The sequence below is a fragment of the Odontesthes bonariensis genome, chromosome 17 (genome assembly GCF_027942865.1).
Source record: "Odontesthes bonariensis isolate fOdoBon6 chromosome 17, fOdoBon6.hap1, whole genome shotgun sequence".
Lineage (NCBI taxonomy): Eukaryota > Metazoa > Chordata > Actinopteri > Atheriniformes > Atherinopsidae > Odontesthes > Odontesthes bonariensis.
In genome coordinates this window covers 3,667,408-3,683,527 of record NC_134522.1, presented here as the reverse complement: position 1 = coordinate 3,683,527, position 16,120 = coordinate 3,667,408, and the positions used below count along the sequence as shown (strand labels likewise).

The following is a 16,120-nucleotide window of genomic DNA, read 5'->3' as shown; positions in this document are numbered from 1 at the left end:
GTGTTCGAAACCGCATACTTCTCCTGCTACTCCTACTAACTATTTGAGTTAGTATGCGAGTTTGAGTAAGCGAGAAGTTCCCGGATGCATACTAGATTCTCCGAAATGTTGGGTATGCATCATGAGGTTACTACTCATACTCAAACTACCCAAGATGCAACTTAACGTGACGTCGCCGATCGTCATTTCCTGTCAAAACGGCAGTTTCAAGCTAGCTACAACGAGGGTAGGTTCACTTCCTGTTTTCAAAACAAAAGCACCAATTGTGTGGTAATGGCTTTCCCTATGATAAAAGGCAACGGGTATTTTATTTTGTGAAAGTAATCGGAAGTGCGTTGCTCACTGCGGCTAGCTTTAGTAGCGCCGAATTCGTGGGAACAAAATTGTAAACAGCCGGTATTTTGTCAGGTTTTCAACACGTTGGGGATCTAAACGACTACTTTCTCACCTGAAAATGTTTCAAATGTTGCTAAAGTTTACAGAGTTTAGAGCTTAAGGGAAATCAGCTTCAGGACGGCTGATTTCAGCTCGGGCAGGAGCGAAATGCATTGTGGGTAAACGCTCTGCATACTGTCTGATCGATGAGTATGGAGTATGCGGTTTCGAACACAGCCATAGATACAGATAGTTGCTGTATTGATCCCAGAGGGAAATAGTTTAGCAGGTTAGCTGTAAGCTAGCAGCAGATGCTAGCACAGAACGGAACCCTTCGGCTAACAAAGTATTGTGGGAACAATAATGTTCATCTTTCAGAAAGGAGCAGCAATAACTGCTTAGAAGCTGGTGTACGTCACCTTCATTAGCTAAGCTGTTAGCGTTAGCTGCTGCTAAAGGAGAAAATAACAGCAATAACTCCTTAGAAGCTGGTGTACGTCACCGTCATTAGCTAAGCTGTTAGCGTTAGCTGCTGCTAAAGGAGAAAATAACAGCAATAACTCCTTAGAAGCTGGTGTACGTCACCTTCATTAGCTAAGCTGTTAGCGTTTGCTGCTGCTAAAGGAGAAAATAACAGCAATAACTCCTTAGAAGCTGGTGTACGTCACCGTCATTAGCTAAGCTGTTAGCGTTAGCTGCTGCTAAAGGAGAAAATAACAGCAATAACTCCTTAGAAGCTGGTGTACGTCACCGTCATTAGCTAAGCTGTTAGCGTTAGCTGTTGCTAAAGGAGAAAATAACAGCAATAACTCCTTAGAAGCTGGTGTACGTCACCGTCATTAGCTAAGCTGTTAGCGTTTGCTGCTGCTAAAGGAGAAAATAACAGCAATAACTCCTTAGAAGCTGGTGTACGTCACCTTCATTAGCTAAGCTGTTAGCGTTTGCTGCTGCTAAAGGAGAAAATAACAGCAATAACTCCTTAGAAGCTGGTGTACGTCACCGTCATTAGCTAAGCTGTTAGCGTTAGCTGCTGCTAAAGGAGAAAATAACAGCAATAACTCCTTAGAAGCTGGTGTACGTCACCTTCATTAGCTAAGCTGTTAGCGTTTGCTGCTGCTAAAGGAGAAAATAACAGCAATAACTCCTTAGAAGCTGGTGTACGTCACCGTCATTAGCTAAGCTGTTAGCGTTTGCTGCTGCTAAAGGAGAAAATAACAGCAATAACTCCTTAGAAGCTGGTGTACGTCACCGTCATTAGCTAAGCTGTTAGCGTTAGCTGTTGCTAAAGGAGAAAATAACAGCAATAACTCCTTAGAAGCTGGTGTACGTCACCGTCATTAGCTAAGCTGTTAGCGTTAGCTGTTGCTAAAGGAGAAAATAACAGCAATAACTCCTTAGAAGCTGGTGTACGTCACCTTCATTAGCTAAGCTGTTAGCGTTAGCTGCTGCTAAAGTAGAAAATAACAGCAATAACTCCTTAGAAGCTGGTGTAGGTCACCTTCATTAGCTAAGCTGTTAGCGTTAGCTGCTGCTAAAGGAGAAAATAACTCAATAACTCCTTAGAAGCTGGTGTATGTCACCTTCATTATCTAAGCTGTTAGCGTTAGCTGCTGCTAAAGGAGAAAATAACTCAATAACTCCTTAGAAGCTGGTGTATGTCACCTTCATTATCTAAGCTGTTAGCGTTAGCTGCTGCTAAAGGAGAAAATAACTCCATAAATAAACCATGAGGAGTTATTTCTCAGATGCTTCCATTTCCCTGCTCTGAAGTTCAGGCTCTGAGAGTTGGAACTGATCCCTCTTTGTGGCTCAGCTTCTTCAGTCCAGCGTTGAACTGGACCAAGTTGTTAAAACAGTGGGATGAATCAATAAATCACTTAAAAATCATTAAAAAAATGCACCGCAAGTAAAGTTCATATGAATAAAACAGAAGATTAAATAAGACGAAAGATTAACCAAATGCAGCGATTTTAAAAATATTCTTTTAGATCCTCATTTAGTTTCTTCTGATGGATTAAAGTCGGTTTCTGTCAAACCTGCTTCTGTATTTGGGATCTTTGTCACGTTCCATCCCATCAGGCTTTGGGTGCATTGGCCTGCAAACAGAGCTTTCTCTGGATGGTCCCCGTCTGATTGGATTTGGTTGGTTCTGCCGTCACCTGAGCAGAAAACCTGCTGCCAGTGTTTTTAACCTGGCTTTAATTCTCAGAGGTGAACCACCTCCGCTGCCGTGTTTTGGCTGATGTTCAGGACAACTCGTGTTCTTTTATCCATCCTAATGAAGACAAACCCACAACAATTCATCTTGAACTCACCGACCTCATTATTTCCAGTCCAGATTGAGGAACAGTTTCTTCCCCCTGGCCATAAGACTGCTTAACGCACATCCATCCATCTCCCCCACATAACAACAACCCCCCCCCCCATTGACATGGACAATTACTCGCACATCTGTACTTTACACACTTCTGTTTGTGCAATTTCCCTCAGGCTGAGTGCAATATTTTAGCAACACTTTTGCACTAAGTGCATTTTATTTATTTTTTTATATTCTTTATTCCGAGTGCTGGCACATAGCACTTCCATACCGTTTTTATATTGTACAGTCTGTATAGCTTTATATCTGTATAGTTTGAATATCTAGCAATGTTGACCGGAAGTCGAGGAACGACATTTCGTTGTCAAAACTTACGTGTGATTTGTGTGCAATGACAATAAAATAAAGTCTAAGTCTTTGCAAATGTCTGATTTTTAGTGTCTTTTCTCTCCTTCCAGGTGATCGTGGATCTCACCCAGGAGAGGGACTACTTCTGCAGCCAGCAGCCCCAGGAAGGCTGCAGGATGCTGGGCATCGGCGGCCTGGAGAGGGGGCCCAACCACGGAGGGGTGGGCGTGAACATCGGAGGATCCGTGTCCGGGCTGACCAAAGAGGAGAAGCAGCATCTGTCGGTGGAGCTCGCCGACACCAAGGCCAAACTGCGCAGATACAGACAGGAGCTGTGAGTGTTTAAATCTTCTGAATAAATCTTCCAGCGCGACACTTTTAGCTTCTTTTTGGTGTCACTTGTGTGGCCGTGTGGCGATAAATCTGAGGCCAGTTTCTCAGAGTCAGACTGGAGAATGTTCCGCTTAGACGGTTCAACAGAATAAATGTGCAAAGTAAGACGGATCTACGGCCAATGACGGGTTGTGTTTGCAGGGAGGAGAAGACGGAGCAGCTGATGGACTCAAAGCACGAAGTGGAGCGTCAGGATCAGGAGTTACAGAGGCTGAAACAAGAGGTCAGAAGGTTTTTATCTTTGGCTTTGAGAAGCAGAAACGATGAAAACGGCTCGTTTCTGTGTTGGGATGCAAACAGACTGTAAAAAAGAAGCGTTCACTGTGCTGTAAGCTGTCAGATTAATGTCATTAATGACTGATTTATGCACTATTTATTATAATACACACGTCTGTAACTAATGGGACCGTTTTAGTGAGATTTTTAGTGTTAGCCACCTAGTGGACGTCAGTGGTATTACAGCATAATGCAATTCTGCTTTGAATTTACACCATTTTATCAGGAACTAAGACACGTGTTTTGTAACTTGTATCACTGTGTTTGAACGTGTGAAAACAAGAGGAACAAATATAAATCACATCTACGAGTCTGAAAATACAAAACCAGCTGAAAATGCTCAGTTTGAGCGACGTTCAGAAACAGAATCAGAAAAGATTTTATTGCCAAGTACACAAAGAATTTGGCCTGGTCTGTTTGGTGCAATAAAACAAAAAATATAATAATAATGAAATATAAAATAATAAAAATATATGTACAAAGTATTATGTACATATACATTTAATACTATTTAATACTACTACAGTAGTATTAAAGTATTACAAAGTATTATATGTAGTAAGTAAAATGAAGATGGAATGTTCTGTGGAAAGGTGGCGAACAGTTTAAAGTCTAAATCATCACGAATGAGGATGGAACAGGAGCTCAGATTCCTGAACAGTTTAAAACCGTCTCTTCCCTTCCGTGTGTTTGTCGCTCAGAACCAGTCGCTGTCCTGCGAGGCCCGGTCGGTCCGGGTGTACCGGGACGAGGTCGACTCTCTGAGGGAGCGGGCGGCTCGGGTCGACCGCCTGGAGACCGAGCTGAGCCGGTGTAAAGAGAAGCTGAACGACGTGCACTTCTACAAGTCCAGAGTGGAGGTACGGCGCCGCACACCAGCCGACAGCAAACCGGCGCCGGTTGGGCGTGGGCTTGCGTGGGCAAGGCTGCTCAATTTCTCCATTGATAAAATAAATTCACAACTCTACAACATAAAAATTCATGTAGAATATAGCATATACTTTGTTGTCTACAGTAGTAGATCAACCCTCATCTTACTTTGAAGCTCCCAGATCAAGGAAGTGACGTCGACGCAGCTTTAGCAGCAGAGAAGCTATCAGGCTTGTGTTGATAATAATAAACTCCTGGACTATGTACAAACTTCCAAATGCATCGTTTTGTGAGTACAGACCATATTTGTACTACTGTAGAAGTTTGGTTCATGGCATGTGATTTTAGTGTGGTAATTTTGGAGAAACTGCCAGGGTCCGTTAGCGCTTGTACTAAGCTATTCGGGATAACTCAGTAACTCAGCTGATGTTCGGCCAAGATCGGAAAAACTGCGGGTGGGCTACTTGGCTGGATGTCACGGTTCAAATGACCCTAGGTTGAATCTACTCCAAAACACTTTCTAAGGCTGCATCGAACGGTAACGTTGTGTCCGCTGTCATGTTGGATTAACGCTCTACAAGCTTCGGTGTAGCGCATAGACGTCGTCATCGTCTTGCTGCCCCCCCCCCCCCATTCTGTGATTGGTTCCCAAACTCAGGCAAAAATAAGGGCGGTGGTTTCCAGGCTGACTTTGCAGTGAGAATGAAATCGATCGCAAAGCAGCATGGGAATTCCCAGGCTAGGCTAGGGCGCCATTTCCTGTAAATACGGAGCGTTAAATGACACAAAAGTACAAAACGGTGTTGGAATAGGTGCAGTAACTGCACCTTTTATAAGACCGGGCTGAGCTAACGGCTCAAACGGAGTCGTTTCCAGTCTCACGGCGGGTTTGTGCTGCGGTAACATCAGTGCAGCGTCGGCACGCCAACGGCGGTAGAAGAGGAGGCTCAAAGCGTTAACTGGCTTTGGTTCGTTACTCCTGAGGTTCCCAGAGGAGCTGCAGTCTGAACGGTTACAGAGTTCTTAAATAACATGATGAAAAACATCTGAACAAAAGGAGCTGAAGGACTTCCTGTTTGGTTTCACTTGTGGATCCATCAGGTTTGTGTGTTTGTGCCGTTTCACCAGAGCATGAAACGGACACCGTTAACGGCGCCGGCCCATCTGTCGAAGTCATGTGACTCTCGGCTTCGTCTCCTCCGAACGTGCGGCGATGCCACGCAGTAACACGGTTTCTGTTCCTTCTGACAGACGAGACGGAAACCGGAGACGAGGCCGGCCTCGCTCGGCAGCTGCCGCTGACGCCAGAGGATTAATGCGTGCATGTTTGTGCGCGTTTGTGTGTTTGTGGTCGTCCAGGAGCTGCGCGAGGACAACCTGACGCTGCTGGAGACCAAGGTGCTGCTGGAGGAGCAGCTGTCGGCCTCCAGGGGGCGCTGTGACAAGCTGCACACGCTGGAGAAGGACAACCTGTTGCTGCGGGCCAAAATACACGACCTGGAAATGGTGCGAACTCACGCCACGGATCCGTCTTTAGCTTTCTTTATTTATTGTGAGAATGCTTTAAGGCTTTCTCACTGTTAAGTTCCTGTTTCTCTTTATTATTGTTATTCCGCCAGTTTTCGGCACCTAACTACTCCTGCATACTTTCAGCTATTTCTACAGTTTTGTTATCAAAACGTTCAGCTCTTTCAGCAGATTCCTGCTATCATTTTTGGTGTTTTTAACTTTTACACTTTTTAAGATATTCAAACTTTTATTCAAATTTTCCCGTCATTCAAATGAATGGAAACTGCTTTCAGCTAGAGTCACCATTCAAACTTTAAATGAGTCACAAGACATTCAGCTATTACCAATTGTTTCAGCTTTTTCAAATCTTCAGCCAATTTTGAAATATGACAGTTTCAAAAACATGAACATTTTGCTCCTTCTTGATTTTTATGAATGAGCACACAGTTGAGTGCGTGCTGATAAGTTTCAAATTTTTCAGTTTTTTCAAACAAATTCCTCTAACTTTCATACAGTTTAACTTACAGAAACAAATTATACCTTAAAATGTAGGAAACATTTGTCCTCTTTCAGCCAATGTAACTACTAAAGAGCTCAAATTTACAGAATTTCAGCTATGAGCCTTGAACCGAGATCAACCTCTCAAATTCTCTGACTAACTCCAATGTTAAGTTTGGTAGTTCACAAAAATCACAAAATTCCTTCAACCAATACCTTAGCAACAGTTTTTACTGCTAAAATTGAACCATTTTCAGCTTTTTTAGCATGGTCAGCTATCCCCATTCAGCTCATAAGCATTCTCACTGCTGTTTTACAGGAACAGCTCTTTCTAGTTTAAAATTTTTGTTTGTTTTTTTAAATAAAGAAAGATAAATTTAAAGTTTTTTTGGGGCTTTTGTGGCTTTTAATGGATAGGAAAGTTCAGAGAGACAGGAAGCTTCTTGTAGCCACTTCTTACAGCCTGTGTTCGAAACCGCATACTACATACTACATACTACATACTCATCGATAAGACAGTATGCAGAGCGTTTACCCACAATGCATTTCGCTCCTGCCCGAGCCGAAATCAGCCAGCCTGAAGCTGATTTCTCTTTAGCTCTAAAGTCTGTAAACTTTAGCAACATTTGAAACATTTTCAGGTGAGAAAGTAGTCGTTTAGATCCCCAACGTGTTGAAAACCTGACAAAAAACCGGCTGTTTACAATTTTGTTCCCATGAATTCGGCGCTACTAAAGCTAGCCGCAGTGACGAAATGACGATCGGCGACGTCACGTTACGTTGCATCTTGGGTAGTTTGAGTATGAGTAGTAACCTCATGATGCATACCCAACATTTCAGAGAATCTAGTATGCATCCGGGAACTTCTCGCTTACTCAAACTCGCATACTAACTCAGAAAGTAAGTATGAGTAGTATGAGTAGTAGGAGTAGTATGCGGTTTCGAACGCAGCCATAGTCTTCTTCCTGTAGCCCGAGTAGTTTTGACCAGTCAGTTTGCCGACTTTCCATCTTTAGCTTTCTTTCTTTATTATTTATTTATTTTACATTAATTCAACAAAACTTTCAAAGTTTTTTTTTTGGACTTTTGTGCCTTTTAATGGATAGGAAAGTTCAGAGAGACAGGAAGCTTCTTGTAGCCCGAGTAGCTTTGACCAGTCGTGATTGCCGATGAGTTTGCTGATTGATTGATTGATTGATTGATTTATTTATTTATTTATTTATTTATTTATTTATTTATTTATTGGCGTGCAGGAGCGGGACAACGAGCGGCGGCGGCTGGAGGAGCTGGTGGAGGAGAACATGCTGCTGGAGATCGGACAGAAGCAGAGCATGAACGAGTCGGCTCATCTGGGCTGGGAGCTGGAGCAGCTCACCAAGAACCACGACAACACAGAGAGTACGACGCCGGCCGCCAGCCCGCCGTTCACACTCCTCGCCGACGCCGTTTCATAACCGCTCGTGCTTCTCTGTTCCCGCAGCCCGCAAGTCTCTGGTCCATGAGCTGAACGAGTGCGTGTCCAGTCGCGCCTTGAAGCTGGAGAAGGAGAACCGGGAGCTGCAGGCGTCCATAGAGCGGCTGAAGGAGGAGAACCACGTCCTGCAGGAGCAGCAGCTGCACACCCAGGAGCTGGACCGGGAGAACCAGAGTCTGAGCAACAAGGTGAAGAAGAAGGAGGGCTTTACACAACATTTAGAGCAGATGCAAACACTCACATGAGCTGAAAGAAGTCCAGCTGCCCTTATTCAGGCTCTGATGGTAAACAGCAGCTACTGTAGTGAAGGCTTTATCAGGGTTTCTGAAGTCACCGGCAAGAGTAAAACTCCCCAAAAACAAGGGCTGGGCAACGATTAAAATGTTTAATCACACGATTTCCCTGATTAATCGCATTTGTACACAAAATCCAAAAGTAGCGTATAGCTTTTAGCATTTAGTTTTATTTTAAATGTGCTGCCATATGAATGAAAGTGCCATAACATTTGTTGTGCAAACACACTTTTAACATCAGCATCTTTCTGTAGTTTTTATGTAGAAGCCTCGCTCCACTGTCTGTTTCCTTGAATGACTTGCTGCTATCAGTTGTGTGTTTTGCCTTTAAGTGATATTTTAGACTGGAACTACTACGCTGAGAAGACAATTCAACTTGGCAGCGTTTACAGATGACTTTGGTTCTGTCGACTCCGCCGTCTGGAAGAACTTTAAAATGAAAATGGCCGAGTAAAAGTTCCGTACCCTTCTCCATGTTTGGTGGATCTGCCGATTACTTTCTTTTCCTGTTCCGCAGCAGCCAGCAGCAGACTTTTACAGAATAAAAGCCTGTGAGCAACAGACTTTTACAAAATAAAACAGTGGTGGTCCGTGGCGTAGTGGGTTCAGCTGGCCCCCGTTCGAGTCCCGCATCGGACGGCCCTGTGCTGCGTGTCGTTCCCCCTCTCTCTGCCCCCTGCTACCTGTCTCTCTGAACTTTCCTATCCATTAAAGGCACAAAAGCCCCCCAAAAAATAAAAAAATGTAATTAAAAAAAATTTCAAATTTTATTTAAAAAAAAATAAAAAATTTAATTAAAAAATTAAAAATTTTAATTAAAAAAATAAAAATACGAATTAAGAATTTTAATTTAAAAAGTAAAAATAAAATTAAAAAAATGTAATTGCATTTTTTTTTTTTAATTAATTAAAAATGTATATAAAATAAAACCTGCTTTAATGCACAATAAAATATTTATCGGCGTTAAATAATTAACGAGTTAACTCGCCCAGCCCTACCAAAAACCCATTTTTTTAGTTCCTTAAGTCCAAGTCTCCACTGAAAACAGACAGCTGTGAAATGAGGGCTTAAACCAACACCAAACCTCATTTTTATATTTTTGACTCGCGTTAGTAAAACTTGTCCGACCCCACGAGAGGTCACAAGAGGTCGCCGTCAGCCGAGCTGGAGCGTGACGGCGTCCATCATGACGCAGACCGAATGAACTCCTTTTGGGACGGAGTCTGAAGAAAGTTCTGAGGTGGAAACATGCTCTTGTTTGTCTTCTGATCCATAATGTTGTGATGTTTATTCTTTCTCAGCTGGAGCGTCTCCAGGGCTTGTTGGACCAGGAGAGACTGACCAACCAGGACATGGAGTCTCTGGGGGAGGAGCTCCTGAAGGAGAAGCAAAGTCTGGAGCGGGAGCTGCACGCTCTGCGGGCCGAGAAGGACCGACAGGTACGTCACGCCCTCGGCTCGATCAGAAAAGACGCCAAAGTGCTTCCTTATGACACGCCTCCTCTGCCCGTCCCGTCCAATCAGATCTCAGAGCTGGAGAGCGAGAAGCAGCACCTGTCGGAGGCGGTGGCGTCCCTTCAGGAGCGCGCTCAGTCCAACAGCGAGGCCAGGGTGCGCGAGGTGGAGGTGAAGAACCGCGTGCTGCACCAGAGCATCACCGACACCGGCTCCCGATTGGCCAGCCTGGAGACGCAGCTGAAGGTGGTCAGCGAGGAGGCGGAGCGGCTGCGGGAGCGGGCGGGGAGGTGCGAGGAGGCGGAGCGGGAGGTGTCCCGGCTGGAGAGGAGCCGCGACGCCCTGAACAGAGAGGTAACCCACAGAACCGCTCCTCGTGTCCGCCGTCAGTGGGTCCTCCATCGCCCGTCTCCAGATGGAGCAAAATGCTGCCGCACGACTTTTAACTGGCACATATACGAGCATATTTCCCCCGTTTTGGCCTCACTTCACTGGCTGCCCGTACATTTTAGGATCAGTTTTAAAATTCTTTCATTTACTTTTAAATCCCTCAATGGTCTCGCAAAGCTGCTACAGCCCTATACACCCCCCCCCCCCCCCCCTCTCCACGTCAGACCGGCTTCCTCTCTGCCTGTTTTTAAATCTTAAAACGCATCTCTTCTCCTTGGCTTTCGACACGATGTGAGATGTTGAATGTATAATTACTATTTTTAGTATTATTATTGTTTTAAATTATATAGCTGTTTTATGCCTTTTAATTTATTCTTGTATTTTATTCTTTTGATTTCTTTGTTGTTGTTTTTTTGTTGTTTTTTTCTGTACAGCACTTTGGTCAACGGAGGTTGTTGTAAAGTGTTTTATAAGTAAAATTGGATTAAATTTTATTAAAAATAAATAAATTAAATAGATAAATAAATAAATAAGTTAAATTGGATAATAAAAAAAAATCAATTAAATTAAATAGAAAAATAAATAAGTAGAATTGGATTAAAAAAAATAATAAAAAGTTTAATAAATTGAGTAAATAAATAAGTAAAATTGGATTGAAAAAATAATAAAAAATGAAATAGATAAATAAATAAATAATCAAGTAAAATTGGATTAAAGCAATACTATGTAACATTTCTACCTTAAAACAGCTTGAAAACAGCTTGTGCTGCTAGAATGAGTTTTAATATTATGATTGGCCTGTCTCCTATGCCCTTCGGGGGTCTGAGTTGGAAAAACTGCGCTATGTAACTTTGCTGGAGCGGCCCGGGAGCTGAGCGGAAGTACTTCGACTTGCTTTCTGGCACACCTACCGCAAAAACAAATAGACCCCTCTCACGCTCCCAGGTATAAGGCTAAGCTAGCGCAACATTGTCAGTACGCTCATCATGGCAGAGGCACCGAAGAAACAGAAGAAGACGTAGACTGATGAAGCAAGGAAGAGAAAGAGATTTACGACAGTGTCTTAACCGTACATTACCTCCAAGCCTGTAGGGGGAGCTCCATAATGGGCTTTTTAAGAAGTTACATTGTATTGCTTTAAATTGGATTAAAAAAAAAAATAAAATTAAATAGATAAATAAATAAGTAAAATTGGATTGAATTGGATTCTGCTTCCCTCTCCGCCCCCAGGTGGCGTCGCTGCGTGCGTGCAGCGAGCGCTCGGAGGTGCTGGAGCGGCAGGTGGCGCCCTTGGAGCAGGAGGTGCTGAAGCTGAAGCGGGAGGTGGAGGACGGGCAGCGGGAGCTGCAGCGGCTGGCGAAGCAGGAGGCGGAGAACGGTCTGCTGTCAAAGGAGAACCTGGACCTCCGCTGCTCCCTGGAGAACCTGCGCTCCTCGTCCGCCCGCCTGCCCACGCTGCAGCAGGAGCTGACGGAGGCGCAGAAAGAGACGCAGGAGGTGCAGAGGAGGGTGGAGCAGGTCAGAGAGGAGGCGCAGGCGGAGAAGAAGAGGGCGGAGCGGCTGGAGGTGAATCTGTCGTCTCTGAACCAGGAGAAGCATCGATTAGAGGAGCAGCTGGAGAGGAGCAGAGAGCAGAGGGTGGAGGTGGAGGGGGCGGCGCAGGAGGCGCAGAGCAGGGAGGAGGAGCTGAGGAGGGAGGTGGAGGAGCTGAGGGAGGAGCGGCGGCGGAGGGAGGAAGGAGACGAGGAGAGGAAGAAGCTGCAGCTGGACCTGGAGCAGTCGGAGAAGAGCAGGAAGCAGCTGGAGAAGGAAGGCTGGAGGATGAGGACGCTGCTGGAGGGCAAGGAGGCGGAGCTGGAGGAGAGGGGCGGCAAGCTGGCCGCGGCGGTGAAGGAGGGCGCCGCCACGAGGAAGGAGGCGGAGCGACTGAAGGAGGTGGCGGTCAGAGCCAAGGAGCTGGAGAGGGAGAACAAAGAGCTGCAGAAAGGGGCGACCATCGATAAGAGAACTCTGGCCACGCTGAGAGAGGTGAGCGCCGTCTGGGTCACATGGGCTGTGTTAGAAACCGCATACTTCTCCTACTACTCCTACTAACTTTCTGAGTTAGTATGCGAGTTTGAGTAAGTGAGAAGTTCCCGGATGCATACTAGATTCTCTGAAATGTTGGGTATGCATCATGAGGTTACTACTCATACTCAAACTACCCAAGATGCAACGTAACTTGACGTCGCCGATCGTCATTTCCTGTCAAAACGGCAGTTTCAAGCTAGCTACAACGAGGGTAGGTTCACTTCCTGTTTTCAAAACAAAAGCACCAATTGTATCCTAATGGCTTTCCCTATGATAAAAGGCAACGGGTATTTTATTTTGTGAAAATAACAGGAAGTGCGTTGCTCACTGCGGCTAGCTTTAGTAGCGCCGAATTCGTAGGAACAAAACTGTAAACAGCCGGTATTTTGTCAGGTTTTCAACACGTTGGGGATCTAAACGACTACTTTCTCACCTGAAAATGTTTCAAATGTTGCTAAAGTTTACAGAGTTTAGAGCTTAAGCGAAATCAGCTTCAGGCCGGCTGATTTCAGCTCGGGCAGGAGCGAAATGCATTGTGGGTAAACGCTCTGCATACTGTCTGAGAATAAAAAAAAAAAATAGAATTAAAATTAAAACACAGTTAAAAGCAATCAAAGAAGAGGGGAAAAAGGAAAAATATAAACTCAACCATAAGCACACGGAAAGAGAAATGTCTTTAATCTGGATTTAAAGGTGCTCGCAGTTGGGGCTGATTTCAGTTCTGCTGGTAGTTTGTTCCAGTTGTGTGCAGCATAACGGTGCGTTCACACCAAACGCGATGCGAATATTCGCACCGCCTTCATCGCGCGATCGTTGCCGCAGGTGTAAATTAAATTCCATCGCCTCAAACGCCTCTTTCGCGCGAGTAAAAAACGAGTGGATAGCTCAAGGGGCTATCCATGGCTGATCGCGTCCTTGTACCTGCTGTGGCAGTCCGAGATTCGTCTGAAACGCACACGCCGTCGTGTCTGGATCAGTGACATCATCCGGTGGTGCATTCAGCTCGGATAATTTCATCGCCTTCTCCAGGAGTTGCGTCTGGATGACGGCCGCCTCCAGCGGCACCCCAGGCCCACCAGGACCCAGCCCGACGACCCGCTTGGGAGGACCGGCGCCTGCAGCCGGCGTCCCGCCGAGAGATCACGGCACCGATCCTCCCGAGCAGGCCACCAAACTGGGTCCCGGCGAGCCCGAAACACCGCTGGAAGCGGCCGCCACGGGAGGATCGGTGCCGTGATCTCTCGGCGGGACGCCGGCTGCAGGCGCTCCGCAGCTGGGCCGCGGCTCCGTTTCAGCTGCGGGGCGCCTGTAGCATGGTGTCCAGTCCTGCCGAGAGATCGCGGCGCCGGTCCTCCATGAGTTCCGTCTGGATGACGGCCGCCTCCAGCGGCACCCCAAGCCCACCAGGACCCAGCCCGACGACCCGCTCGAAGGGACCGGCGCCGCGATCTGTCGGCAGGACACCATGCCACAGGCGCCCCGCAGCTGAAACGGAGCTGCGGCCCATCTGCGGAGCGCCTGCAGCCGGCGTCCCGCCGAGAGATCACGGCACCGATCCTCCCGTGGCGGCCGCTTCCAGCAGTGTTTCGGGCTCGCCGGGACCCAGTTTGGTGTCCTGCCGAGAGATCGCGGCGCCGGTCCTCCCGAGCGGGTCGTCGGGCTGGGTCCTGGTGGGCCTGGGGTGCCGCTGGAGGCGGCCGTCATCCAGACGGAACTCCTGGAGAAGGCGGTGATTTAATTTTTTTATTTTATTTTGTCAGGGACCATGTGCAAAGTACATTAATTACAAAGTAAAGAGATGACCTGCACCAGATTGTAGCTTAGAAGCTAATTTCCATCTGCAGTCCCATCTGCATGTCACAGACAGCGCCTGTCCATCTGTCTCCACGTCACTGTCGTCCAGAATCTCAATGCTGATAGGCTGTCTGGCGCGAATATTTCGCCAAAGTTGGATTTTTTGAACTCGCGCGAATCGCATATTTTCACTCGCGCGGCGGCCACCGCATCACCGCACCGCCTCACCGCTCCTCACCGCGCCTCACCGCTCCTCACCGCGCCTCACCGCTCCTCACCGCGCCTCACCGCGCCGCCCCACCGCGCCTCATCGCGCCGCCGGCTCAAATCCGCGTCTAATCGCGTCTTTGCATTGACTTTGTATGTAATCGCGTCGCCCGACCGCGTCTGGTGTGAACGCACCGTAACAGCTAAAAGCTGCTTCACCGGGTCCAGTTAGATATCTAGATATTGATACGATTAGGATATATATCGTTCAGCCCTGACATTTGTGTGTTTGTTGGCGCAGGAGTTGGTGTCGGAGAAGCTGAGCGTCCAGCAGCAGAGCGTGGAGCTGGAGCGGCTGAACGAAGAGCTGGAGAAGATCGGCCTGAACCGAGAGAAGCTGCTGCAGCAGGAGCACACGCTGGAGGACAGGTGGCTTTCAGACGCCGTCCGGCAGCTTTCATGGACACCACCTCAACCTCAGGGGCTGATCTAATCTCTTCTTCGTGGGTTCGTCAGCAGGTACAGGCTGCTGGAGTCCCGGCTGGAGGAAACCGTCCAGCAGACGATGAAGATAAAGGAAGAGAAAATCTCCAGTTTGGAGAAGAAACTTGAAGAGGGCAACGCACTCAACGCTGCTCTGCGTGGCGAGCTGGCCTCTGTAGGGACGCACAGAGACAAACCCATCAACGCTATCCTTAATTAGCTGTATAATGTGAGTAAAACGTTTTGTTTCTGTGCGTTCAGGCTGGTCAGACGGCGTCTGCCCACCGCCAGCAGGAAGGAGGCGCTCTGGCCTCGGGCAGCGACCGCCACGCCACGGCTGAACTCCTGCGGATAAAAGATCATCTCATCGACGTAGAAAAGAACGTAAGAGTCAAACATCTGTCCTTTCCTACTCACTGATGTGTCGTTGTGGTTGCAGCATCGACGTTATTGAATGTTTGTGTCGTTTGAGCATCAACATCAACAGAATTAAAGGTTTCCTCTCCCAATCAGACCAGGAGAAACTCATCCATGCATTCATCTCCAGTAGACTCCATCACTGTAACGCTCTTTTAACTGGACTTCCCACAAAGAGCATTAAACATCTGCAGCTCATCCAGAACGCTGCTGCTGGAGTTTTAACCCGGACTAAGAGATCTGAACACATCACAGCAGCTTTAAAATCTTTACTCTGGCTTCCAGTCAGTCACAGAATAGATTTTAAAAGCCTGCTGATGGTTTACAATCTGTGATCTGTTCAGAGAATATAAACCCAGCAGAGCTCTTAGATCCAAGGACTCAGGTCAGCTGGTCCAGTCCAGAGTCCAGACTAAACATGGAGAAGCAGCATTTAGCTGTTATGCTGCAAACAAGTGGAACAAACTGCCAGTGGAGATTAAACTTTCACCAAATGGAGACATTTTTAAATCCAGGTTAAAGACATTTCTGTTCTCATGTGTCTATGCATGAAATCTGCACGCTATCTTTGAACTTATCTGGACTGTTGCTTGTTTTTAAATTCATTTGAATTATTTTATTTGTTTCTCTTTATATTCTTTTAATCATTTTAATTATTTCATTTCTTTCTCTTTATATTGTTTTAATCATTTTAATTATTTTATTTCTTTCTCTTTATATTCTTTTAATCATTTTAATTATTTAATTTCTTTCTCTTTATATTCTTTTAATCATTTTAATTATTTCATTTCTTTCTCTCTATATTCTTTTAATCATTTTAATTATTTCATTTCTTTCTCTTTATATTGTTTTAATCATTTTAATTATTTTATTTCTTTCGCTTTATATTCTTTTAATCATTTTAATTATTTCATTTCTTTCTCTTTATATTCTTTTAATCATTTTAATTATT

At 45.8% G+C, this 16,120-nt stretch overlaps 1 protein-coding gene across 3 annotated transcripts in view; it reads left to right on the top strand.

The window, feature by feature from the left end:
- The window catches only part of ccdc88c (coiled-coil domain containing 88C), a 68,224-nt gene that overhangs the window by 33,780 nt on the left and 18,324 nt on the right, over positions 1 to 16,120 (top strand). For 2 of the 3 annotated variants that reach the window (XM_075448959.1, XM_075448961.1), the window contains exons 8-19: positions 3,151 to 3,374; positions 3,575 to 3,656; positions 4,411 to 4,569; positions 5,939 to 6,085; positions 7,840 to 7,984; positions 8,067 to 8,248; positions 9,655 to 9,792; positions 9,877 to 10,161; positions 11,428 to 12,225; positions 14,570 to 14,697; positions 14,785 to 14,926; positions 15,013 to 15,135. In XM_075448959.1, coding sequence (XP_075305074.1) covers positions 3,151 to 3,374; positions 3,575 to 3,656; positions 4,411 to 4,569; positions 5,939 to 6,085; positions 7,840 to 7,984; positions 8,067 to 8,248; positions 9,655 to 9,792; positions 9,877 to 10,161; positions 11,428 to 12,225; positions 14,570 to 14,697; positions 14,785 to 14,926; positions 15,013 to 15,135 — 2,553 coding nt within the window. The remainder of the gene's footprint in view (positions 1 to 3,150; positions 3,375 to 3,574; positions 3,657 to 4,410; positions 4,570 to 5,938; positions 6,086 to 7,839; positions 7,985 to 8,066; positions 8,249 to 9,654; positions 9,793 to 9,876; positions 10,162 to 11,427; positions 12,226 to 14,569; positions 14,698 to 14,784; positions 14,927 to 15,012; positions 15,136 to 16,120) is intronic. The other variant, XM_075448960.1, reaches the window with a different exon arrangement.